Source organism: Penicillium concentricum, assembly GCF_028827145.1.
Source record: "Penicillium concentricum strain IBT 3081 chromosome Unknown utg000003l_segment0_segment0, whole genome shotgun sequence".
Lineage (NCBI taxonomy): Eukaryota > Fungi > Ascomycota > Eurotiomycetes > Eurotiales > Aspergillaceae > Penicillium > Penicillium concentricum.
The window spans coordinates 2,398,478-2,422,729 of NW_026622756.1; the positions used below are offsets into that span (position 1 = coordinate 2,398,478).

The window sequence follows — 24,252 nt, forward strand, 5'->3', positions numbered from 1 at the left end:
GTCTTAGGCCTCACCGATCTGAACCGCCCTGCCTCCCCCCCACGCATTTGCAACTTTGTTGGTTCCATTTTGTGCAATTCAATCTCTATTCGCCAATCCCTTTTATTTCAAACACCCAATTGAAACCTCCTTATTCTCCCAAAAATGCTGATTGATTGAGCGATTGTTGCTATCCCTGCGGCCGTGCGGACCTTGTCACCCACCTGACCAAGCTGTGTTGTATCGGGTCGAATCAACAACACAACCTTATCGATTGATACATTTCTTTCCTACCTTCACCTGGACGTGGACTTGTCAGAAGTGCGCTAGGTATCAAAACAACGTATTGGGTCGATCCCGCTTGTTGCGCTCGACGAAACCGTGTTCAAGTGACAACTATGGCTCAGCTCCCGGTGCGGTTTCCATGCTGGTGCCGAGCAGTCTATTCCTGGGGCGGAGAGACTACACGAGATCTGGGATTCGTGGAGGGTGACTTGATCGAATGCTTGAATGCAGGCGACGGACAATGGTGGATGGGTCGGTTGCGCCGTGACAGGCGCGCGGTTGGACTGTTCCCGTCAAATTTTGTTGAGCTTCTGAGTGAAGACTTTGTGCCTGTGAGCCGGGATACTACTAGTCCAATGGTACTAGCGGGATCTTCTCCGATAAACAATCCCACATCAGCCCCCAAGAAACAGAAGACCGTTTGGCGGAAACCCTTCCAGGCGCATAAGGAAGCCGTATCACCAGCTTCCGTCGCTCGGCGCGCAACCCAATCTAGTCCAGCCGCACCCGCGATTCCCCAACCACCACCTCGGGATGGAGGTGTTCGACGAAGTACGAAGCCATTGCGCACGCATGCGACAGCAGTCAAGAACCAAGGCTCAGTATCTCGACCCCAATCAACCTCGTCGCGGCCTTCGTCGCGCGGTGGTGTCTCTCCTCGTTCGTCCGCGGAGCCTGACCGGTCGCCATCGATGGTGCCGAGGGGGAGCTTCTCATCCTCTCGGCCTTCATCCCGCGAGCAATCTCCATTACAAACGCAGGAACGTTCATATGCTATGACGTCGAAGGGCAGCGTATCATCTACTCGACCTCTGTCTCGCAATCCGTCCCCCTTGCCAATACGCGAGAATTCGTCTGGCGTGGTTCCACAAAGCAGTGTCTCATCTTATCGGGCTTCATCTCGTGAGCCATCTCCGTTGCAAATGCAGGATTATCCGGCCCCGACTAGGCCATATGACAGTATTCCATCTTATCGCGGCCCATCGCGTGAGCCATCTCCATTAGAAATGCAAGAATATCCGCCCTCTACCATTCCCCATGGGGTGACCTCATCCTATCAGGCATCATCGCGTGAGCCATCTCCAATGTATATGGAGGATCATCCACCCCCGACGATGCCACATGGAAGTATGTCCTCTTACCGGGCTCCCTCACCATTACCAATGCAAGATCATCCATCTGCAATGGTACCACACGGGCGTATCCCATCTTATCGGGCACCATCTCCGCTGCCAATGCAGGAGCATTCTACAATGATTTCACATGGCAGTATGTACCGGGCTCCTTCACGTGGGCCATCTCCATTGTACATGCAGGATCATTCACCTGCGCCCATGCCACATGGAAGTATGTCCTCATACCGGGCTCCATCGCCATTGCCAATGCGGGAACATTCATCTGCGCTGGTCTCTCATGGGAGTATGTCATCGTATCGGGTCCCATCTCGGGAGCCGTCTCCAGTGCAGATGAACGAAGAGAGGGGAGACTCACCTCCTCCCCCTCCTCCGCCGCCACACCGAGTCGTCATCGGTCGTACGGAAACCCGCTCTCCTCAGCCGCAAATGCATTCTCAACCACGAAGCCATTCGCCGCTACCACCTATGCACTCATCCCAGCATCACGCACACTCTCCTCAGCCGCCAATGCATTCTCAACCACGAAGCCATTCGCCGCTACCACCAATGCACTCATCCCAGCATCGTGCACACTCTCCTAACCCACCATCACACTATCCGCCTCCGTCACGATCCCCCACGCCATTAGTTATGAATGACCGTTACGCGATATTCGACCGAACCCCATCTCCGTCTGCGGCCTCAACGCACTCCGCTATTTCTGCGACCTCGGCACAGTCAGACATTCATGGAAATACACCATCCCCACTCCGAGATGCCATGGAGGATGTTATGACTTCATTGGAAGACATGGGTCGCCAAGACCAGTCGCCTTCCCCGTCCCCAGTATTCAACAATCCCTGGGCCCCTGAAGAATTTGACACCTCGCAAGAAAGGACCCCACAAGGTAACAGACGCCGGGCTTTGACCTCAACAGGCTTTCATGGAGACAAAGAGCAACCACACGGACTTGTCCACCGGAACAGCGTTTATAGCCATGAACAGATGGATGGTCCACCTCAACTGAACAATTATGTCCAAAGAATGGAGAGCCGCCTACGTCAGTTGGAAAATCAGAATAGACCGTCCGAGGATCGAAGAGCCGGTCAGGACGACGACAACGCGCCTCCTCCCCCTCCAAAACATGCCACCTACCACCCGCGAAATAATTCTATACCTGGACAATATGCTCCCCTCAAGGCACGGCGTTCGGGTCATGATCTCCGGGGCGATATTCTTAATCGGTCATTTACCAATAAATCTAGTGCTACCAATTCGTCCAGTGGGGTGCAAAGCAATGGCACATCCATGACAACAAGCACAGACAAAACCAGTCAAAGCGTTATGAGTGGTATCTCTGCGGGTGGATTTAGTGCTACGAGTGCAGGGAGCTTTGCCAGGAGAGGTGGGCATGAGAGGCCGAATACTGCTATGGACACTATCCGCTCTCGAGGGTTCAGTGACGTACGCCCGGAGACGCCTTTCACCGGTGTTTCATACCACTCCAGTCATAACTCGTCTCGTCAGGGTGCATCATCGGCTATTCCGTGGTCGTCCACTGGTCTCGATGCGACGGATCATAGCGGGGTTTTTGGTGGTCTCACTACGCCAAAGAGCAAAAAGCAAGGGTTTTTCAAAAAGATATTTGAAACAGCCAAGACTGGCGCGGCCAGCGCAAGGAGTAGTATTTCGGTTGGTCACGGTGAGAGAGCAAATTCTCCAATCAAGAACAACAGAGGAATAGACGTCGTGTCACCGGCTCTTACGTCTCACTCAAATCGCGATAGTGGTCGTGACTTGGGACTCGGAGGGGGCACCATTGACTGGGTTCAGGTGCGCCGAGATGTTAACCGAGCGTCCTCTCCTAGTCGAAATGAGAGGATCGATAGGGCAGAACGATGCCAGATGATGGACCACCCTGTTATCTACTCCGTGGAAGAGCTATACGATACCGCGGAGGGCGATGAAAGCATCGATGGGCAACCGATCACCGAGCCAACGAATTTCAACGCAGCCAATCTTACCCTCGTTGATAAGAGTGCACGCTTCATTAGTAGTCTGCCTCCAATGACGAATCCCATGAGCCTCGCGCAAGCCTATATTTGTCGACCTTACAAGAGTGACGTCCAGCGCCTTCGGGCCATCTTTACCTGGGTCAGCGAGAAAATATCGTGGGAAGAACCTGTCGACGGCCTCGAAGTTGACATGAAGAGACTTCTGCAGGCAAAACGAGGTACCCCAGAGGAAATTGCAATATTGGTGCACGAGATGTGCGCAGCCGTTGGCCTGCATACAGAAATAATCCGAGGATTCCTCAAGAACCCCGGTGACGTCCTTAATCTGGAAAGCCTCTCTCATCCCAATCACTGGTGGAACTCTGTTCTGGTCGATGGCGAATGGCGCTTCATGGATTGCGCACTTGCAAACCCCACAAATCCTCAACGCAGTAAATTCGTTTCAAACAACTCCTCTGTAGCGGAGAGCTGGTATTTCCTTACCCGCCCGCTTGATCTCTGCTACACCCATGTTCCGCTCTATCCGGAAGAACAGCACATCTGCCCGCCAATTTCACCAGATGTTCTGCTCGCTTTGCCTACCGTGTGCCCACCATTCTTCAAGCTTAACGTCCAGCTACCGGATTACGACACAAGTCTTATTCGCATCGACGGATTGGAGGTCATGCAACTACGCATGGTAGTTCCTGCAGATGTCGAATGTGCCGCGGAAGTTGAAGCTCCAGGATTCGCCCGCGACGCGGATGGCGACATCTTCGAAAGTGGAGATGTCGTGCGCAAGCGCGCCCTGGTCCAGCCGGATTGGATCAGAGGCCAAAAGCGCATCACAATCAAGGCTGTACTACCAGGCGACGAAGGTCAGGCTGTGTTGAGGGTCTATGCAGGCAAGAAAGGCCTGATGCACTCAAGCCGAGACATCCCCCATCCCTTAGCCTTAGCCCTCCCAATTCTCCACACCGGAGAGAATCCATCTTACGACTTTGTGCTGCGCCATCCTACACCCCACGCCCAGCGACACGACTTGTACATCATGCAGCCACAATGCTCTCGCCTCGCAGTTAACAATACCTTCGTGTTCGCTGTCCGACAGCACCCTGCTGCTCCCGCATCCGCCAAGGACGAGACCTCCAATGGCCGAGGCTCGCCCTCGTCCGTCTTCACTCGTCCGTCTAGTGCGTTGAGCATGGTCTCCAGCACAGCTGGCGGCTCGACTGTATCGGGTGCCTCGAACGAGTTCTCAGCATCGACCTCGGCCATTTCGTCGACAAGATCCGCTTCTGGGCGGGACAAGGCTGCGAAATTAGCCATCCAGTCCCCGTCCGGCAAGATCCTTCGACTCACCCGTAAAGCTGAGCACATTATTAGCAATGATACTGGCACCGAATCCGTCACCGATGCCATCGCCGAGGGCAGTGTCTGGGAGACTGTTATTAAGATCGGCGAGCGTGGTATGTGGCGCGGTCTTGTGCTAGCCGACCGAGCTGCCCGCTGGTGTGTATTTTGCGAGTGGGAATGTGTTTGATTTTTTTCTTTTACATATTATGGGCGTTTATCTTAAAGCCTTCTAACATACCAGACTTAGGAGGAGGTGGCTGTCTGCTTTTATTTTCCTTATTTTGCTTTGCCTTCTTGCGGGTTGCATATTTCCTTATCATATTCTCCTCCTGGCATGCTGGTATTTGCATGAGGTTAGCTTGGAGCATTGCATATATTGCATTTCGTCCAGGTTCTATTCCAGAGATCTGGATGTCGGTGTTAGAGAGTGAATTAAATGGAGTTCGAGAATTTCGAGTCCGCATTAGTGATCATAGAGTAACTCAAAAGGCCATGCGTCGTAGTAATAGAACAATACAGGAAACCAAGTGGAAATTGTGCCTTTGTAGGCCTCAAACGAGGAAGCCCAAGGCGAACAGGCATCTGGTGAGTCAACTCAATTCATCTACAGGTTTCGTTTACAATTTAGCTACCGCTGCCCGCAACAATGGCCCAACATGCTTCCTACTCCCGGCCGCATTCGTTTGCACCCACAATTTCCTCCAGAGAGGTGATTCCTCGCTCAGTATAGAAAGACAATCTCCCGTCAGCTCGGGGACATCCTCCCCATCAAGCGGGGACCATTCTATGAGCCCAAGATGGTCAGAGCAGTGCTCAACAAACCTCTTAACACCCTTAGCAGCCGATTCATTGTCACGCATAATGCTGACGAACAGCTCACGACGAAATTTGTCGTTCGTGCCTGTGAACGCTGTCATAACAACAAGCACATCCAAGTCTTTTTCAGCGGAACTCGCAAACGACCGCACAGCATCGATAAATTTCTCCGGGCTACCTGCCTTCTGTACAATCCATCGCATGGGCTTGACAGCAGAGCAGAAGCCCATTTTCACAGTCTTCCCAGAGGACTGTGACGTCTCAGTCCAGTCTTTATAATCGCGGTCCAACACTTCATCCATCGTAAGAAGATCGAGACTATTCTGCTTAGCATGAAGAATGCTTTTGTAGAACGCCTCCAGCTCCCAATCGCCTTGTGATTCTCCCTCGATTTGAGACCGCAGGAATTCAACAGCCATACGATCTACATCGGTCACTTTGCCTTCGGCAGTGAGGTTCGATGTATCAATCAGCACAGCCGAAAGAGCAAGCTTCGCAACCTGCACCATCTCCGGGCTCGCGTCCCAGAGTTTCCGCTGTTGCAACTCGCGCGTGATGAGCGATACACATGACCCAGGCCCCGGTTGAATAATCATCGGTTGGCCTTGTGGTAATTCGTCAATGCTTGGCATGGAGTTCTCGTCCACGTGGTGGTCGATACATCCAACAGTCCGGAAGGTAACACCCGGTAGCCCGGTTAGGGATCCAGAGCCCTTATCGGTCTTTGAGGGACGCGGGAAGGCGTTCCAGTCTACCAGGGTTGCATCGGTGAGTATCTGCTTCCAGACATGCTGGTCTTCAAGAGACTGTGCAAAGTCTGCGACAGTCATAACATGCTCGCGTAGGAAATTCCCTGCAGACTGTAGGGTGTTCTCGAATTGCTCTTCATTCTTCAGTGCGGGGAAATTGGTTGATGACCATAGTGCAGCTGAGAATTCCGGTCTTAGTCGGTACAGCTCTGTTCCAGCGGGGAAATTGGGCAAGTTTAAGAGTGGGATATGGGGTCTTGGGGTTTTGGCCGGGAGCTTGTTGTTCGCGCAGTAGGAGTAGATGATCGCCGAGACGATGGAGTCAAGGTCGGCGGATGGATTTCCGATTACATAGATTGGAGGCTCGGACAGTGCACCCGAGAGGAATTTGAGGTGTACTTGGCGGGCTTGTCGTAAAAATTGGAGCAGAGTCATGTTTGTTGAATCAATTCGCAGCCAAGCTTCATATGTCCGCGGGCAGAATACCCGACGTCATTCAATTGCTGACACATCATATAATATTGATGCCTTACAGCTGAGGCCAAAACAATATAACTAACGTAATCGGTAAGCGAGTCGGCCATGTAAGCCAGCCGGCCACCCAGTCTAACATACTAAGTTTAAATGGATATATCATAGCCACAACGCCATTAAATTAATGTAACTAAATTCATTTATCTATTTGGACATGTTTCTCTCCTATGCCCCGGCTGCCTACATATTCCACAGGCTCGCCCGGCCCGTATAGGTGGCTGTAAACCCTCCGATACCTGCTCACGATAGGTATTGATACGTGCAACTTGGGCCTCGAATGGTTCCCCACGTAGCTCACGAACCTCCTGGACTGAAAGATCTCCTTCGTGGACTATCGTCCTCGTAGACCGAGTCCGCTTTTGCTTCTGCTTCTCGTTGGCGGCGCGTAAATCGCTCACTTCTTTCTCAAGTAAAGCGGCGGACTGCATTGTGATTTGACAGGCTTTTAAAACCTTGTTTATCGCGCAATTTAGCGGGCTCGGAGGGCTCTTTGATCTAGCACGAAGTAAAGCTTTAATTGACGAAGCTTGCTTTTGTAATTGCACGTAGTTCGAGGGCGTTTTTGGGTCCCAATCGCTCCCCCTACTCGGAGGGGGGTCGGGGTTCGAAGACGGATATTTAGCTTCGAGATCACTCGATTAGGTGCAAAAGGTATTAAGCCAGCTGCTCCGAAGCTATTCTTAATAGTCTCCGATTTAAAAGCTTCGATTCGTGCGAGGGGGTATGCTTCAAGGAAGTCAAGTTTATCGATATGGTTGATCCCGTTCCGCATTTTCATTTCAACTAGCCGACCATATGATCGCTTTAACACAGCAAAACAACCGATATCCAGGGGTTGTAAAAGATGAGAGGAGTGCGGAGGCATACAAATTGGTATAACCTTATTTTGCTCGCAAATTTCATCGAATTTAGGGGTCAAATGGCTTCCATGTCCGTCGAGTATTAGGAGACGATACCCCCCTTCGTACGCGAAGAAGTGCTAGGAATAAAGAGCTTTTCAAGCCAACGAAGTCCAATTTCATCAGAGGTCCAACCGTTCGGACTAACTTCAAATCGCCAGTCATCCGGAAGGCCATCAAACCATGATTCAATAAAGACTTTGCCTTTAAAAATGATACACGGAGGGAGGGCCCAACCCGACGAATTTGTACACTCAATAGCAGTCACCCATTCGCGATTTCCAGGTTGTAAAAGCGAGCGCCGGCCGTAGAATTCGCTCCTTGTAATCACCTTCGCTGTAGCGATTAGCCCCATCGCGAAGCCGGTCTCATCGAAGTTATAAACGTCATCGGGGTGGATTCCAAATTGGAGGATTGTTTTTTGAACAAGATCGAACCACCCTTGGATGATTTTCGGGTCTTCGCACTTCGCACGTTCGTAATTATAGCGTCTCGAGAATCGGGATGAGAGGAGAGGGTGTCGTTTCACAAAGTTATAAACCCATTTTTCGCCGACCGAAATAACCGGGGTGGTTCCACGTTGTTGAAGTAAAAGGTTCGCCATTTCTCGTACAGTAGAAGGCCGGGGGGCAGATCCACGAGAGTCCATAGAGAGAACCCATCTTTGAAGAGATTCCTCTTCATATTCGGTCAATTTATGCGAATTTGCGCGACAAATCGCGCGATTTTGGTGGCCACGTAGTCGGTCTTGAAGTGTTGAACGTGGTATGTTAAAAACGCGTGCCACTTCGCGAATTGAAGAGATTTCTTTCTTTTTAAAAGCTTCAATAGCTAATAAAACCCTACCCTCTTGCTCTGCTGAATTGCTAGAGGATTGGGAGCGAATTGGTGGCATGGTGCGCGGTTGAATTGACTAAGTGCTAATCTATGGACGCGTTTTGGGCTGGGTGGCCGGCTGGCTTACATGGCCGACTCGCTTACCGATTACGTTAGTTAAATGCACCATCGCGACATCCCAACTTGATCACACCAAAAGCCATGCATAAAACAATGTCTCTCCCACTACTACCAGAAACATTTGCCCAAATCCCCCGCTATAAGATCCTATACTCCAATCCATCTCCCATCCACCCTTTAACCTCAATTGCATCCCCAAGAGTCTCCCCGCACCTCATCACCATCCACGCCAAACGAGAAGACCATTCTTCCCCACTAGCCTGCGCAGGAAATAAATATCGCAAACTAGAATACATAGTTCCAGATTTCTTATCTCAAACACCCCTCTATCACAGCCATGAGAACAACCCAACACCTCCAGGCCCGCTACAGGGCGCAGCAACAACCCTTGTTACAGAGGGCGCAATCCAAAGCAACCATACCGTGCAAGTCGTCGCTCTTGCACGGAAACTAGGACTAAAAGCCCTAATCCTTTTACACCGCGGCACAGGCGGCGGACTCGCAGCAGCCAGTGACAAGGAAGCTTTCCAACGCAGCGGAAACGTGCAAGTCAATCACCTTCTCGGCGCGGAAGTTCGCGTCTGTGAGGAAGGTGATCCGCTAGCGCATGATGCCACGCCTCTTCTTGATGAATTGAGGGCGGCGGGACAGAATCCGTATTGGATTCCTGGTGGCGCGAGCTTACATCCGCTTGGTGGGCTGGGGTATGCGCGAGCGGCGTTTGAGATTGCTGCACAGGAGAAGGAGATGGGACTTGGGGGTTCGGGGAGGTTTGATTATATCTTTGTTGCGTGTGGAAGCGGGAGTACGGTTGGTGGGTTGGTGGCTGGGTTTAAGTTGCTGGAGAAGATTAGGGGGTTGGATGTGAAAAAGACGAATGGGGAGCCGAGGAAGGTTGTTGGGATTCTTAATTCGCCGACTAAGCCGCAGGCGTATCATGAAGAGCGGGTGCTTGCCTTTGCGCGGAGGGCGGGCGAGTTGATTGGGCTCGATGGGGAGCGGGATATTGGGGTTGAGGATGTACGGCTTGATGATCGGTTTGTTGGGACTGCATACGGTGTGCTTGATGGCGAGAGTAAACAGGCTCTAGAGACTATGGCGCGGACGGAGGGTATGGTGCTGGATCCGGTTTATACAGCCAAGGTCGCGAGAGGCATGATGCATTGGGTGAACGAGGGAGAAGTCGCGGATTCCGATAAACCCTTGGAGCAGGTGAATGTGTTATTCATTCATACAGGTGGACAGGCTGCTCTAGGAGCTTATGCGGATGTCATATAAAACATAAAGGGTTATAGTCGGAAATAATAAGAATGGCTGAATTCAACTAGTATTACATGGTGTAGCAGCAAAGAAAAGCAGTCATGACAGACATAGTCTTGTGGTATGGAAAAACAGAAAAGCGTGGAATCGCTGGAAAACACCCCCGGACTCGCCAGTCCAGTCTCTTGTACACCTTTTTTGAGAATTGATCCGAACAAAACGATAAAATAAAAAAAATAGGAGAGGCGAGTAAACAAAAGACTAAAAGGGGCACAAGAAAACAATCAGAACGTACCAAACAAAGACCGAAAAGAAGGTGGTCAAGTTTTCGATAAAAGCCAAAGATTCATTACGAAAAAAGCAAGACTCGGTCAAAGTTCCTCGTCCTCAAGGTCCCCATTAGTGCCGTCAACTTTGGGCTCACCTTGCGGTTCACCAGGTTCACCATTTTGAGTCAATTCCCCTTGAACAGAGGCTGGACGACTACTACCATTGCTGACCACGAGGGCCTCCAGGGCCTCGTTAGCATGAGTATTGTCCATTGCCTGGTTCTCAGCTTCAGGGTCAATTTCTTGGTTGGTCAAGTCTGCGAATACGTCATCCAGGTTCTGACGAGGGCTGCTGCTCGCGAACTGAGGTTCATGACCAAAGCGTGGAGGGCTGAAAAGGGAGGGTTCCAGGTCTGGCTGGGGAGGGGAGCGTGGTAGGAATGAGGGGGACTGAGAAGCGGCTGCGTGGGGGAGGAAAGCCGAGGATGAGGTAGGTGCAAACGCGGGAGTAGAATCGCTTGCAGGCAAAGAATAGTTCGCAGAGAAGGGGTATGGTGCAGTGTTCGGATCTGCCATCTGAGCCAACGTCGGACCTGTGCTAGGAGGTTGTCCGCTACTAGAAGTCGGTGGCGCTGGTTGCATGGATGCAGGCTGACCAGGAACCGACTGGGATTGAGCATCAACAGATTTCCGTTTGGTTACGCCGATATGCTTCGGGCGAAGATGCTCCGGGAGATCTTCTGGACGATTCACCCCAAGTTGGGCCATTATTTTCTGTTGCTTGGTCGGTCGCGGCTTTCGTGTTGACAGAGATTGCTCAAGAATTGGAGGAGGTTCCGGTGCGACGGGCGCCCATTTGTGTATCTCCTGCCGGAAGAAATTCGTCTCAAAGGTGAGGAGAACTTCGGCGCCCTCGATTTTGCGGAGGTAGAATATCAAAGTAGGCACTTCCTCGGTCGTTGTGCAGGCGGCATTAGTGAAGCCATGCAGGAAATCACGGAAGGCTGTCGCTTGATTGATGATACTCTCGAGAACTTCTTCTTCCTCGGGCTGGAAAGGCAAAGTTGCGATCTCCGCGTGCCAATCTTGCAGGTCCTCAAGCTTGGGACGAGCAGCATCGCGCGGAATCTTTTGACGCCAATCGCAGATAGGGCAGGTATACTTGTCGAATTCCTTCACTTTTCCCCGAGCAATCTTCAAACATTTGCCATGGTACCTACATAGGTCAGTAAACAAAACCACAAGCTGAAGGTTTGTTGGCTTACCATTCGTGACAAACTTCACATTCAATCATCATTCCTGCTTCAGAGTGCCTGCAAATACAGAACACATCTCGCTTTCGTGATTTTGGACCCCACATGTTATTGGGATTGCCAGGATTCTCAAGCAAACCTTCGGGCGAATTGTCTCGAGACGAAGGCTCCACAGGCGGTCGGTAACTGTCCTCCAGGTCGAAGCAGTACGAGTTCCGCTTCTCGACGTATTCCATATGGGATCTCAGAATATGAAGAGGAGCGTTCGCCTTGCCAAATAGCTTTTTCCCTTTTCTCATCCAGTCTTCATGGCGCTTTTGTTCACGTTCCAAGTCGATCGCCCCGATGGGTCGACTCGTCAAATGCTCAAGAGATTCCATGAGGTCACGGATATCCTTGTACTTAGGCCGATTCTTCATTTCCACATCCTTGCTCTTTTCATACAGAGTCTGGATCCGTTTCTGCGCCTCACGCTGCTTGGTCAATATGGCATCGACTGCTGCCAGAGTATCAGGTGAAACTGGGAAACGAGACGCCTGCGCAGAGAGAGCTTCTAGTTGCTGATAGTGAACGGCTTCAACAGACATTAATTCCTTGGCTTTCATTTCCCACGCATCACCGTGGCGAGCAAGCTCCTTGAAATGAACTAAGTGTTCATTGGTATCGGAGAGGCCGAGCTGCTCCGCACTAGCGACAAGTTCCCGGCAATCAGTAAGGGTCATGTACTGGTCTCGTTTGCGCGCAGCTTGTTCAATCCATTTGATTTGGCGGGAAACTTGCTCTAGGTGTTCCAGTTCCGGGACTTCCACGTTGAAGTTTTTGCCGCGTTCGATAAGTTCTTCAATCTCCTGGAGAGGCCGGGTGTGCGGGTGCATGAGGGCATTATTAATATCCTGTTGGAATTTCTCGATTTCGCGGGTTTTCTCTTCCAACGCCGCCATCTGTGGACAGTCGAACGAAAGTTTATCAGCCTCTGCCTGAAGGGCGTAGATATGTTCAATTCTGCGGACTTCGCGATCGCGATCGTCCAGCTGCGCTGCCTTGGTGCTTCCTCTGCGCCAAGCCTTCTCGTTTTTTCTCCGGTTCTGCTGCTTCCGGGTAATGTAGTTGTTGGCTTCTTCAACCCATTTATCGCAACGCTGGACGAAGGCCGCAAGATCTTGAAGGCCTGGCAAGTGGTATGGGATTTTCTCACCTTCATTGAGCAAGTTATGAAGGGCCTTAAGCTGGGGCTTCGGTTCATCCTCCAGGGTTTTGTCGAGCTTTTCAGACCATGCCTCGGGGATTCTGGCCCGTTCTTGGACTTTCTGCACAAGCCCCTGCAATTCATTATCACTCATGCGATAACGGAGGGTATGTCCTGGGCCGCACAACTTCTGAGCAAAAGTTTCGCCACAACAGTCATAGGTGTCCACGTGCGACAAACAGACAGTTTTGCCTGATTTGTGACAACGGAACTGAGTGAGGTAAGCGTAGGCCTTGCAATGTTGACATTGGTAATCATCCTCGGGAAGGTCTTCATTCTCAACTACGAATCTCGGCTGCGCATCGTCTGTCATGGAGTCTGGACCAAAGCCTGGGGTATGGGCAGACACTTCCTTTTGTCGGTACAGGAAAGCAGCCCGCTCACCCAGTTCACGAGCGCAGGTTCTTGCTAATGCTGGCGCAAGCCATTTCGCAGTGGCAATAGAAGCATCACGTGCAGCAGCAGTAAGAAGCAATTCATCATGGGAGAAACACGGGTGCCTGCGGAAGTTCTGAAGACGTTCAACACCTGCTGCACCGTATGGCTCCCAGTCTGTAGGCGCGAAGTTGACCGCTTCATTGAAATTAAAGCCATGGTTGAAGCCGGCATGGTATGCTTGTGGGAACGTGAGCACAAATTGGCCAGCTCGCTGATCCACCGCATAAACGTTGACGCCGGCTTTGCGAAGCTTGTCTGGTGGCATCAGGGTGACAAGCTGGAAAAGAAGATCGGGCTGGCCTTCGAAAAGTTCGGGAACCGCATCCCGCATGGCCGCCTCAAAGGCTTCTGCGTCGGCACCTGGGATTCCATACCACGTCTTGGTAGCACCGAAGTGTTGGTAATTGGCTGAATAAGCATAGTGATCCTCATTATGCCAGCAGAAAGTGGAGAAACACATGCCCACATAGACCCAAGGAACGGTCATGCCAGAGATATCGGACTTGATATAACGGAAGAGCGAGTCTCCATAGAATGGAAGCACGTTCAGGTTCCATGGATCTGAAGAAAATGGGTCAAGGGGATTCCGCTCGATAGTTGGGAATCCACTTCCATGCGTGGTTGAATGGATGTCCGCGCCGTACTCGACTTCAACGGTCTCATGCAGATCAACAACAAGCTTCCAGAATTCGGCCTCCACGTCGTCTTCGGTTTCGCGCCGATGTGTGTTGAGAACCGGGTCGAAGGGCATTTTGGAAGCGAAATACTTCTTCTTGAACTCGTTAGCCTTCTCTTGGAACTGTTTAAGTGAGTAAACACCGCCGTCTTCAAATCCGAATTCCCCTGTGCCGACTAAACACTTGGGGCAGTGCCAATCGTGCTCCGATGGTGTGGTGGTGGATGGATCGAGACACGCTTTGTGATATCCAAGCTCGCAACCGTCGCATACAAGAATCATCCCTTGATCATCCGATTTGCCACAAGTCTCGCACTTCTGTTCCTGAATCAGTATATGAATCAAACGCTGACACGAACCTCCGCCTACCTCTCCAGCTGTCTGGGAGCCATCCTTGCGCGATTTGACCGGCGCTGGGCGAAGAAGGGACATATGAGAACCCGCAACCGTTGGGAGGGAATCTGGGAGGAAGATTAGGCAAGGCTTGCTTCGATCATTGAGAGAGCAAAAAATAGTGTACCTTTCTTGAGACGCTTGCTGCGTCGCCCGCTTCCATCATCGTCATCGCCATTTTCGCACTGAGAACTGTCCTCGCGGCTGATGGCACGCTTCAGAGACTCCTCATCTTGACTGTGTACAGGAGTCGAAACGAAAGCATGCTCGGAAGGGACCTTGGGTGTCAACGTGCCATTCTCTCCTTCCCGCTTGATTGGCGGGCCGTTGTTCACGGGGGTGAAAGGGGAGTGGTTGACAGCGGTAAAGCCACCGAGTCCGGAGTTGACGGAAGTAAAGCCTGCGGCCGCTGAGCGTGAAGGGGGGGGGAGTAGGTTCGATGGGGGGCGTTGGCTTCTCCGGGGACTTCTCCATTGGGGTATGTGCCATTGGAGTATGTGCCATTGGAGTATGTGCCATTGGAGTATGTGCCACTGGAGTATGTGCCACTGGAGTATGTGCCACTGGAGTATGTGCCACAGGAGTATGTGCCACAGGAGTAAACGCCATCGGGGTATGTGAAGCGGCCATTCGCGGCAAGCTAGGAGTGTCATCACGGACTTTAGAAGGCGTGCCATTTTCGTCCATCATGGGCTTGTGAGTCAAGGGGGATTGTAGAGGCGAAGGGGTGTATGGACCACCGTGCTCGAGCTCAAGCTGTTGTTGGACACCGGGCTTGGCCCGGGCCAAGTACTCCTCATACGGCTGCAGGTAGCGCTGGTAGGAGTTCTTGAGCGAAGTGGACAAAGAAGACATTATCTTGCCGCTGTATCCAAGATCACGACCGATTTCTGCCCATTTTTTCGTCTTGCATACGGATTCGAACCCACCACGACTCTCTACTGCCTTTTTGAGTTTGTAGAGATCTAAGGGTCGCTTGTCCACGCTGGGTAGTCGGCTGTAGTTAGTGCCATGCTGTTTGTGGAACATGGCAAGTCCATCGACGTAGTTCATGTTCGCGCGGTTTCCTATGTTTGAATGAGGGTTAGAACCGCACCGCGGTATGATACTACAAGCTGGGGCAGCCTGATATGCTGAATGCGTGTCCTTACCTCCTTCGACCGAATTGAGCTCTTGTCGACGGGTCTTGAAGTGAAATCGCTGTGTCCATTGTCAGGTGTGATCATGCGCGGGAAGCGATGAAGGAGGATTCCTACCTCTGTATCGATTGCGAAAGTCGGTTGCCAGCCCTCTGGTGGAACCACTCGGCAAATTCCATACTTTTTTCCCTCTGGGGCGATCTTCTGAATGTAGGCCACCGGATCTTTGAATTCTTCCTCCGTTGGACGGAAAGTCGGGGCTTCTGGGATACCATGAGGACGAATGCGCTTGGATGGCTCTCTGGGGTTGTTGGGTTGTCCACGTCGTTCCACGGTGGACAAGTCAAGAGGTGTGGACCTGCGAGCGCTCAGGGGCACGTTGTGGGAGTGCGACGGATGAGTGCTCGAGGACCGAGTCTGCTGGCTTTCCGCGGCCGTCGAGGTCGCCCCGGCAGAGGCCGGAGCTCCCATTGTTCGAAATGGGACAGACGATTAGGGGATATGTAGGATTGAGCGTGTCTGTCTGAGGGTAATCCGATTAACAATGACTGTTATGCGACAGAGGCAGGGTGTGATGATAGATATCAGGAAAGGCGGCTGCCGAAGTCCTGTCAATATGGCCGAAGGGTGAAGGATCGGTGACGAATCAAAGGCTAGGGAATGGAAGTAAAAATGAGAGAGAAAGTCGGGCGAAAGGCGATATAAGAAAACAGAGGCCCAAATCGCAGAGAGGAAAGAAGGATAGATGGGATAGAAACCTTAAGAGTGGAGGAAGATTATGTGCAGTACAGATCGACTGGGGTGGTACTCCAGAAGTACCGCCAGGTCCCTTTTGTGTGGCCAGCCAGTAAAAAAGGAACCAATGAGTGACCCTGGGGGGACCTTGAACCCAGCCGCGATGGTACCGATCAGTACAGTACAGGAGATACTGTAATAATGAGCTAATCTGAGCTCAGGTACCGCTTATGCCCTGAGTTTCACCTGAAAGTTTGGTAATTATACTGCAATGCTGCAAACGGGACATCATACGGTGTCCCTTTATTATTATGGGAGCCCAATATTACGCCGTATATATATAGTCTTGTGACATAGATGAACCTCGGATAGTGTCTAACGCGATATTACCTATACGGGGTAGAATTTCAATTTGCTACATACTAGTAGTATATTTCAATCAAATCTGTATTTTATTTGTCTTTCTGATATGTTCAAATCTTTATCAGATAGGGTTTTGTTGTTTTTTATTGTTTTATTGTTTTATTGCATATTTTTATAGACACTCCCTCTGTCATTCTTTATATATCCCTTAACTACATATGTACACATATAATAATTCCTATTTATTTTAATATCCCTAGACTCCATTTATATTTCTCCTAAAGAGAAAAAAATACATTATCATGTGATCCGGTGTATATGTACATGTATTCTAGGTACCGTTTAGGACCCGCACGGATTCGATAGGCAGAGCTAATTTCAAGGACTTGACAAAACCTACAACATTGAATTGAACATATCAAGGTGGAAAAAAAACTTACAAAACCTCTCCAAATCAATCATCATGGAGGAGTCTGAAAATCCCAAGCCAATCCCGGCATATTATTGTTGTTATCTCCTCCGTTCGACCGTTCGACACGCCTCGCTGTACATCGGCTCGACGCCAAACCCGATCAGACGGCTCCCTCAACACAACGGTGTCGCCAAAGGTGGGGCCAAGCGAACCGCCAGAGATAAATTACGCCCCTGGGAAATGACCCTTGTTGTAGAGGGTTTCACGAGCAGAGTCGGCGCGTTGCAATTTGAGTAAGTCGCATGTGAATTGTTTAGATACATCGCTCAATTTCTCATCTCGTGTAGATGGGCATGGCAACATCCGGAAAGATCCCGGCATCTTGATTCTGAAGATGATTTGGACCCCAAGCCTCGAACTAAGGCTAATACCAATGCGAAGACGGGAAAGCCGAAACCGAAACCCAAGGCGCGGACTAGGAGATCCTTAGTGGCCCATTTGGAGGATTTACTTTCCCTGCTTCGCTCAACTTATTTCTCCTCTTGGCCGTTACGAGTCCGTTTCTTTTGTGCCGATGTCTATCGTGCTTGGCGGGCTTGGAATGATCGTGTTGATGGTCGCTTGCCCGACAATATCAAGGTTATTCTAGATGGAGACAACCTTGCAACGGCGCCCGATGTCAAAAAAGACGATGAGCTCGCACCCGTCAGAAGCATTAACAATCTATCAATTGACCACACCAGGATTGAAGATCATCTCGAAAAGTCTATGTTCATGCTGGAAGACCCGGAGGATCTACAGTGCACGGTCTGTAAATCGTCGATCTCTCCAGACCAAGAACAAATAGTAGTGTGTCCACATCCAAATTGCCGCGGCACGAGTCATTTATTATGTCTATCTACAAAATTCCTTGACGCGACCAACGAACCAGACCTGCTGGTGCCCACTCAGGGGACCTGCCCGTCGTGCGGGCACACCGTACAGTGGGTGACAATGATGCGTGAGCTAAGCTTCCGCAACAGAGCAGAGAAAGAAGCGCGCGCAATTCTAAAAAAGAAAGAGAAACGTGTTCGCAAAGAGTCTGCCGCCATAGAGGCATCTTCAGGACCTCGGTCATCTTCCATTGAGCCAAGGTCACTGCCAGAAGATCCGAGCCAAGACGACCTCGGGCCAAATTGGTTCGAAGAAGTCGACATAGAATCCGACTCTGATTTCGAGGGCCGACAGAAGAACCGCTCGGCTCGACCTCCCTCAAAACTCGAGATCGTGATTGAAGACAGCGAGTGGGATGACGCAGAACTCATCGAATGAGAGCCAAGCAAAACCAAGCCCGGTTATTTCCTATTCACTAATTCGCAAGAGGTTCCAATTTCCTCAACGCGCCCGTCACATCCATATGCGCAATGCAACCAGCTACAGCATCCTGTATCTCCCGAGCCACCTCATCGATAGATTCCCCCGCATCGATAATGGAGACATCCTCCTGCTTCTCAAAGATTGTCCGGAAGAGCTCCCGCACGCGGATTTGCATTGCCTCGTTCTCATATCGCTCAGCACCGAACCCACCGCGCTTTGCTGCTTCCTCGGGTGAAATGCTAAGGAATAGGCAGATATCCGGGCGCGGTAGACCTATTTCCGGCTGCCATGCCCACTCCAATGATAGTGTGGGGTTCGCTTTCGCGGCGGAGTAGACAACGCCAGAATATGAGTAGCGGTCTACAATGACCGTTGTGCCGTTCGCGATATCTTCTTCAATGCTCTTTGCAATTTCCCACCGGTTCGCCGAGAAAAGAAGGTGAATGGAATGGTCGTCTTGGTGCGATGTGCCACGTAGATAGCTATCAATCAATTGCCCGATGGGCGTCGTTCTGTCTAGACATTGTTAGACCAATGGCACGCACAATAAAAGAGCAAATAAGTACCTGGGAATCGGATATATTTAACCACATGCCCTTGCCGCGAGAGGGAATCCCGTAGCATCTCACACTGACTCGATTTGCCAGCGCGATCGAGTCCTTCGACAACAATGAGCGCTCCGCGTCGCGTCGGCGTCGCTGATGTGCCTGTCATGATTGACTGGAGTTCCGGGGTGTGATTAGGTATAGAAGGGTTGAGAATTTTAAATTAAGATCCTCAGTTCCACTTAAATATATGCAAAATAGCCCAACGATGTTTCTGGAAGATATTGAGGGCGATGTTTATCGGGAAATCCAATTTCTCTTGGCCGATAAGAACAAGATCCAGGCGCCCCCAACACGCTCTTTCAATAAACCAGTAACGCCATGGACCAAGCGACGTCCGCGTCCCCAGCGATGACCTTCAGTGTCCTGACATCCACTGCTCCAGTCCTTGCGCCCCGAGTAGGTAGATTGGCCATTCCAGGCCGCAAGACCCTCGCGACGCCGCACCATGTCCCGCTCACTTCGCGGGGCACAGTCCCACATGTTGCGCACGATGTGATGCGCGACCACACTGAGATCAACAGCTTGTATGCTGGATTGGAAGATTGTAAGCGAAATAATATATGACTACAATTGGTTTTCATCTGTTCTGGACATAACTGACAGCCCATGGCATATATTAAGTCATCGCGAAAAAGGACGCTCCCGTATACAAGACACCCGCCGCAAATCATGAGTCGCCATTGAAGAAATTCATATGTGTGGCCGACGATATGCCTTTGATCCTGGGCCCGCGGCGATTCCCTCCGATCCCATGTCCTCCCGCGAACACATCGACTTCCATCGCGCTGCTGACATCAGTCGGGTTCACCCAGTTGACTGCGACGGATTATGTGAAGTCAATCCAAAAGCTGAGACCGGATATTGCAGTTGGAATGGTGGACCTGGCTAATAAACAGCCCGGATCCAAGAGGCGGGGCAAAATGGTTGACCGGACACATGCCTGGACTCAAGAGGCATTGGAGAAACTCTACGGGGACGGTGTCGCAGAGGAAGACAAGTCAAAGAGCGCATTTTTTGCACCTGTTTTGCCTCTCGATAACGCGCAGCAGTCCCTCTATCTGGATGATTTGGAGAGCGAGTTCCGATGGGATATATCCGGTCTTGCGCTATATCAGTCTGCGTCACTGGGATTCGTCCCAGAATCATTGGCGGACCTTCCTCGATTGCTCTTCAGTGAGCCCGAGACTCCTCACACTATTTTGCGTGACATATCCCTCGGAGCAGATCTCCTGACTACGCCCCTGCTGGGCGCAGCGTCAGACGGCGGTATCGCGATGGAATTCGTCTTCCCCGCTCCAGCTGCTCTGCAAGAGGGCAAGTCCGAGCGTCGGCCTTTGGGCATCGATCTGTGGACTGGAGACCACGCTACAGACACATCTCCGCTGGGCAAGGGATGTGAATGCTATTCCTGCAAGAATTACCATCGTGCTTATATCCACCATCTCCTACTTGCCAAGGAGATGACCGCTTGGGCGCTCCTTCAAGTCCATAATTTCCACGTCATGGATACCTTCTTCGCCGGAGTGCGGGATAGTATTCAACGGGGGTCCTTCGATCAGGACGTTGAGACGTTTGCTCGTGTTTACGCCTCATCGATGCCAGAGAGTAGCGGGGCAGGTCCTAGGTATGCCAATACCGAATTTGTTATTTTGTCGCAAAACTAACAATCTTTTCAGGTTACGTGGATACCAACTCCCGGCCAACGGGCCCAACCAACCCCGCCGCATGCCCAAGATATGGGGCGGGCTTGAGGATGCTATACAGAAATTCAACGAGTCCCAGACCCAGTCCGAGATCGCTACCCCGGACACCGACGCGAGCGGACTGGAGGAACACGGTTTTGCCGAGAAGTTGTGATCATGTCTGCAGCAATGAGGATCGCTTCTGGCAAACGCTTGCATGAGAAACGGTGCGTATTTATAGAAGCATTTGCTTAGCAATTGGCGTATGAAATCTATCAATCAACATGAAGCATATATAAAAGCAGGAGCGCACGCATAATCGTAATATTCATCTCAATGGGATGGGGTCAAGACTAGTATACAGAAATCCATATTTTGTGCCATTCATAGTTCATATGTCCAGGCTTGCCCTCATTAAACCGTCAACCGTAAGAACCCTTCTTGATACAGGGTATATCTTTATCCCGATTTGTAGGAAGACCCAGTCTTAAACATCCTCACCCGCCAAAACCCGCCACATCCACTTGACCTCGTCTTCTTCCTCCTTGGAGCCCCGCTTGGTACCAGCACCGAACTGTTGGCCAACAACACACACAAGCCAAGCGTCGTTCTTGGTTGTGTCCAGGTAGGTTTCAGTGGGTGATCCACGGGGGTAGATGCGACGCCATTCGTCCCAGATTCGGAAAGCCTCCTCGCCCCAAGCACGGAAACTCACTTCCTCGATGATGGTTGGGGTGACGATCTCCTTGCCGCGGAATACACCCCAGGTAACAGCGTTGACACTGTCGGGGTTGTCGCCAAGGTCATCGAGCTCCATATCGGCAGGCTGGGTTGGGAGCGAGGATTCGAAATCGCCCTTGATGTTTGTCGCGAACCAGGTGAGCTTGTCGTGGCCGTGCTTAGCAAATATGGGCTTCAGGATGTTTGTGTAGTCGTTGTTCGAGCAGAAGAACTCCACAAATGGCTTCTGGAACACGAATCCTTCTCGTTGGGGACCCCAGCCAAAGATGGGGTGGTCATTGCGAACACCGTTCACGGCGGGCTGCGAGGCAAGTGTCCACCAGCCGCGGCCATCAATGAGCTTCAACAGCTCCGGTCGAATCAGATCTGTCTCTGCGTTCAAACCGTCACCATCCTCCTCGGCACCACCCTCTGACCACGGAACCATGTGTAGCTCGCCCGAGACATGGCGCCGGAAAAGTGTGCTCATGTCCTTGTCGTCCACCGGGTGACCCCATAGCCTACGTGCGGAGTTGGCAGTCATATGAAGCGAGGGACCATACCCATCAATCTCACCGAAAGCTGGCGAGCGAGCATCACCCCATCGTCCGTTGGGGAAGTCATCCCATGTTGCTTCCCTGCCAAGGGCACCAAGGCCCTCGGAGATGAGAAGAGTAGTGCTGCGGTTTGGCGGGGGTGCCGGCATGCCTGCGCTGTCTGCACGGGCTTCATGATCGGAGGCATGTGATGAGTCGTGGGCAGATAGCTTGTCCACAATGACGCGGTTGTGGGGTTGCGAGTTGATAGAGGACGCACGACGTCTTCGCAACACACGTCCAGGGAAGTCGAGTGGAATCGACGCAGGATCATCATCGATAGCAAGGTCTCCCGCATCCGAGAATGCCGGAATCAAGTCACATTGTTCCAGGATGAATGATACTGTCTTCTCCAAGTTCAAGGTGTAGAAATGGAATCCCCGCGGCCCTGGGGATGGAATGTCTCTCATGCCACCCACAATCTCGCTAACAATATCCACACCCGCGCGCTTGACCGCATCGTCGTCGTGCTTCAATTCTTCCATGCGTTTGGCAATGGGAGGTGGGATGGTGACATGGCTAAGCTTAGTGACCCGAGTCAGAATCTTATAGCTGTGGATGGGCATCAAGCCCGGAATGATGGGGATGGTCTTGAAAGCACCAGACTCATGGTTGCGAAGCATGTTCTCGAACTTCTGGTAAGCTTCGATGTCGTAGGTCAGCTGGGTCATGATGAAATCTGCCCCAGCCAATGTCTTCTCGACCAGATAAGGTATATCTCTGACCGGATCCTGGACGTCTTGGAAAGTGTCGGCAGGATGGCCCTCCGGGTATGCGGCAACACCAACACAGAAGTAGTCGCCATGTGTCTGGCGAATATACCGTACGAGATCAACAGCAAAAGTGAAATCCTTGTTGCTGTCATCCTCTCCGTGCATGTTATATTCTTCGCTGCGGGGTGGGTCTCCTCGCAGGGCCAGGATATTGCGAATTCCAAGAACCTTGGCCTCGTCTAGAGCCATATCCACCAGTTTGCGGCTCATGTTCGTACATGTCAGGTGCAGGACGGTCGTCAATTGCAGTTGGCGCTGGCATACTTCCGCCAGCTCGAGCGATCGTGCCGCAGTGCTACCACCGGCGCCCCAAGTCACCGTCACGAACAGGGGACGGAGTGCTTGAGCCATCCGCTCCAGACGCGCGGACAGGTTGGCGAAACCCTATAGTAGGCCTCATTAGCAAATGTTCACGATGTGTTCAGCACGCGGGGTAACCCCCACCATCCGGGTCTTTGGAGGGAAGAACTCCAGTGAAAAGTAGTTGGCATCTGGCGGCAGAGCCGCGATCTTCTCAGTGATCTTCTTCTCCATTGCGTCCTCTAGGTGTATGGGGCGGCAATGGGAGGGGTTGGATGAAGAAGAGAGGATTCGGGCAAAAGTGGACCATATGTAACCATCTGCTCGGGAACGATGATGTCTACAGCTGCCGAGTGGCCATCGCGCAATAAGGGTCTACGGCAAATACACTACAAATGGATTTAAAGGCTTAAATACTGTTTCTCTGCAAGGAGGGACTATATCTTGATCCCGAAGAGCTAAAGAAAAAAAAAGTGTCAGCGCTGGAGATGACTCAGCCAGATCATCCTCCCGAGGTGATTTCCAACTTATAGCGGGATCGACGAGCTTAACTTGACTGTTTTGCATTCCTATATACTAACCGTCGGAGGACGATTCTCTTTTGAACATACAAAAAATATCTTTTTGGACTCCGCCAGTTAAGCCAATTCCTCCACGAAAACATGGCTTCCAGACCACCCAACTTTCTCCCCTATATCCGTCTCCAAACAGCTCGAAACACTAGATCGCATGCGTCGCGACGAACTATTTCTACTCCTCCTCCTCCACAACCACCAAAGTCGTCACATCCGAGACCCAATGACTCTCGCTCTCGCCTGTGTCGCTTTAATGACCGCCTCCCTCGCTTTCTCCGCACATATACCACACCCTTACTTGGAGCGCCAGTTACCCATATCACATCATTTCTAATACTTCATGAAATCACTGCTATTCTTCCACTATTCGGATTGGTTGGCGCATTTCACTACGGCGCCTGGATTCCGGATCTTGCATCGCAGACAGGCGAGACCAATGCCTTCGACGAAGGAGTTGCGCGTTTCGGCCGCTGGCTGAAAAAGAAAGGCTGGGTGGATGAAGCCGACGTGAGTACCGTCGCGGGGCATGAAACAACCGGGGAGAAGACAATGGACCGAGCAGGGGTTCGATTGGTGCTTGAATTTGCCACGGCCTATGCTATCACGAAAGCTTTGTTTCCAGCCCGGTTGGCAGCGAGTGTTTGGGCGACACCGTGGTTTGCAAGGTCAGTCTTTACACCGGCAGCAAACCTAGCCAGACGGTTCTTCCGCAGAGCTTGAGCTAGCCGAGCATTACTGTGATATCAGGGAGAACCGTATTCATATATATGAATT

General features: G+C 51.4%; 9 protein-coding genes across 9 annotated transcripts; 5 read left to right on the forward strand and 4 right to left on the reverse strand.

The window, feature by feature from the left end:
* Window positions 1-377: 377 nt before the first annotated feature.
* N7517_008745 (putative SH3 domain protein (Cyk3)) lies at window positions 378-4,916 on the forward strand (the record flags this gene model as incomplete). The annotated part of the gene is made up of 1 exon (XM_056726474.1): window positions 378-4,916. The coding sequence occupies one exon, from the start codon at window positions 378-380 to the stop codon at window positions 4,914-4,916; it is 4,539 nt and encodes a 1,512-aa protein (XP_056577325.1).
* Window positions 4,917-5,346: 430 nt separating this feature from the next.
* Window positions 5,347-6,729, reverse strand: N7517_008746 (putative exopolyphosphatase; the record flags this gene model as incomplete). The annotated part of the gene is made up of 1 exon (XM_056726475.1): window positions 5,347-6,729. One exon carries the CDS (start codon window positions 6,727-6,729, stop codon window positions 5,347-5,349), a length of 1,383 nt encoding a protein of 460 aa, XP_056577326.1.
* Window positions 6,730-8,777: 2,048 nt separating this feature from the next.
* N7517_008747 (1-aminocyclopropane-1-carboxylate deaminase/D-cysteine desulfhydrase) lies at window positions 8,778-9,962 on the forward strand (the record flags this gene model as incomplete). The annotated part of the gene is made up of 1 exon (XM_056726476.1): window positions 8,778-9,962. One exon carries the CDS (start codon window positions 8,778-8,780, stop codon window positions 9,960-9,962), a length of 1,185 nt encoding a protein of 394 aa, XP_056577327.1.
* A 353-nt stretch (window positions 9,963-10,315) lies between these two features.
* On the reverse strand, window positions 10,316-15,829 carry N7517_008748 (uncharacterized protein; the record flags this gene model as incomplete). Its single annotated transcript, XM_056726477.1, has 6 exons — window positions 10,316-11,429; window positions 11,479-14,287; window positions 14,347-14,628; window positions 14,876-15,286; window positions 15,371-15,419; window positions 15,476-15,829. The coding sequence occupies 6 exons, from the start codon at window positions 15,827-15,829 to the stop codon at window positions 10,316-10,318; spliced, it is 5,019 nt and encodes a 1,672-aa protein (XP_056577328.1).
* A 1,090-nt stretch (window positions 15,830-16,919) lies between these two features.
* Window positions 16,920-18,179, forward strand: N7517_008749 (structure-specific endonuclease subunit SLX1; the record flags this gene model as incomplete). Its single annotated transcript, XM_056726478.1, has 2 exons — window positions 16,920-17,161; window positions 17,216-18,179. 2 exons carry the CDS (start codon window positions 16,920-16,922, stop codon window positions 18,177-18,179), a joined length of 1,206 nt encoding a protein of 401 aa, XP_056577329.1.
* Window positions 18,180-18,216: 37 nt separating this feature from the next.
* On the reverse strand, window positions 18,217-18,938 carry N7517_008750 (bifunctional thymidylate/uridylate kinase; the record flags this gene model as incomplete). The annotated part of the gene is made up of 2 exons (XM_056726479.1): window positions 18,217-18,740; window positions 18,791-18,938. 2 exons carry the CDS (start codon window positions 18,936-18,938, stop codon window positions 18,217-18,219), a joined length of 672 nt encoding a protein of 223 aa, XP_056577330.1.
* Window positions 18,939-19,150: 212 nt separating this feature from the next.
* Window positions 19,151-20,689, forward strand: N7517_008751 (tRNA-ribosyltransferase family protein; the record flags this gene model as incomplete). Its single annotated transcript, XM_056726480.1, has 3 exons — window positions 19,151-19,376; window positions 19,454-20,456; window positions 20,509-20,689. The coding sequence occupies 3 exons, from the start codon at window positions 19,151-19,153 to the stop codon at window positions 20,687-20,689; spliced, it is 1,410 nt and encodes a 469-aa protein (XP_056577331.1).
* Window positions 20,690-21,001: 312 nt separating this feature from the next.
* N7517_008752 (methylenetetrahydrofolate reductase (NAD(P)H) MET12) lies at window positions 21,002-23,137 on the reverse strand (the record flags this gene model as incomplete). The annotated part of the gene is made up of 2 exons (XM_056726481.1): window positions 21,002-22,987; window positions 23,048-23,137. 2 exons carry the CDS (start codon window positions 23,135-23,137, stop codon window positions 21,002-21,004), a joined length of 2,076 nt encoding a protein of 691 aa, XP_056577332.1.
* Window positions 23,138-23,565: 428 nt separating this feature from the next.
* N7517_008753 (uncharacterized protein) lies at window positions 23,566-24,198 on the forward strand (the record flags this gene model as incomplete). Its single annotated transcript, XM_056726482.1, has 1 exon — window positions 23,566-24,198. One exon carries the CDS (start codon window positions 23,566-23,568, stop codon window positions 24,196-24,198), a length of 633 nt encoding a protein of 210 aa, XP_056577333.1.
* Between the last annotated feature and the right edge of the window lie 54 nt (window positions 24,199-24,252).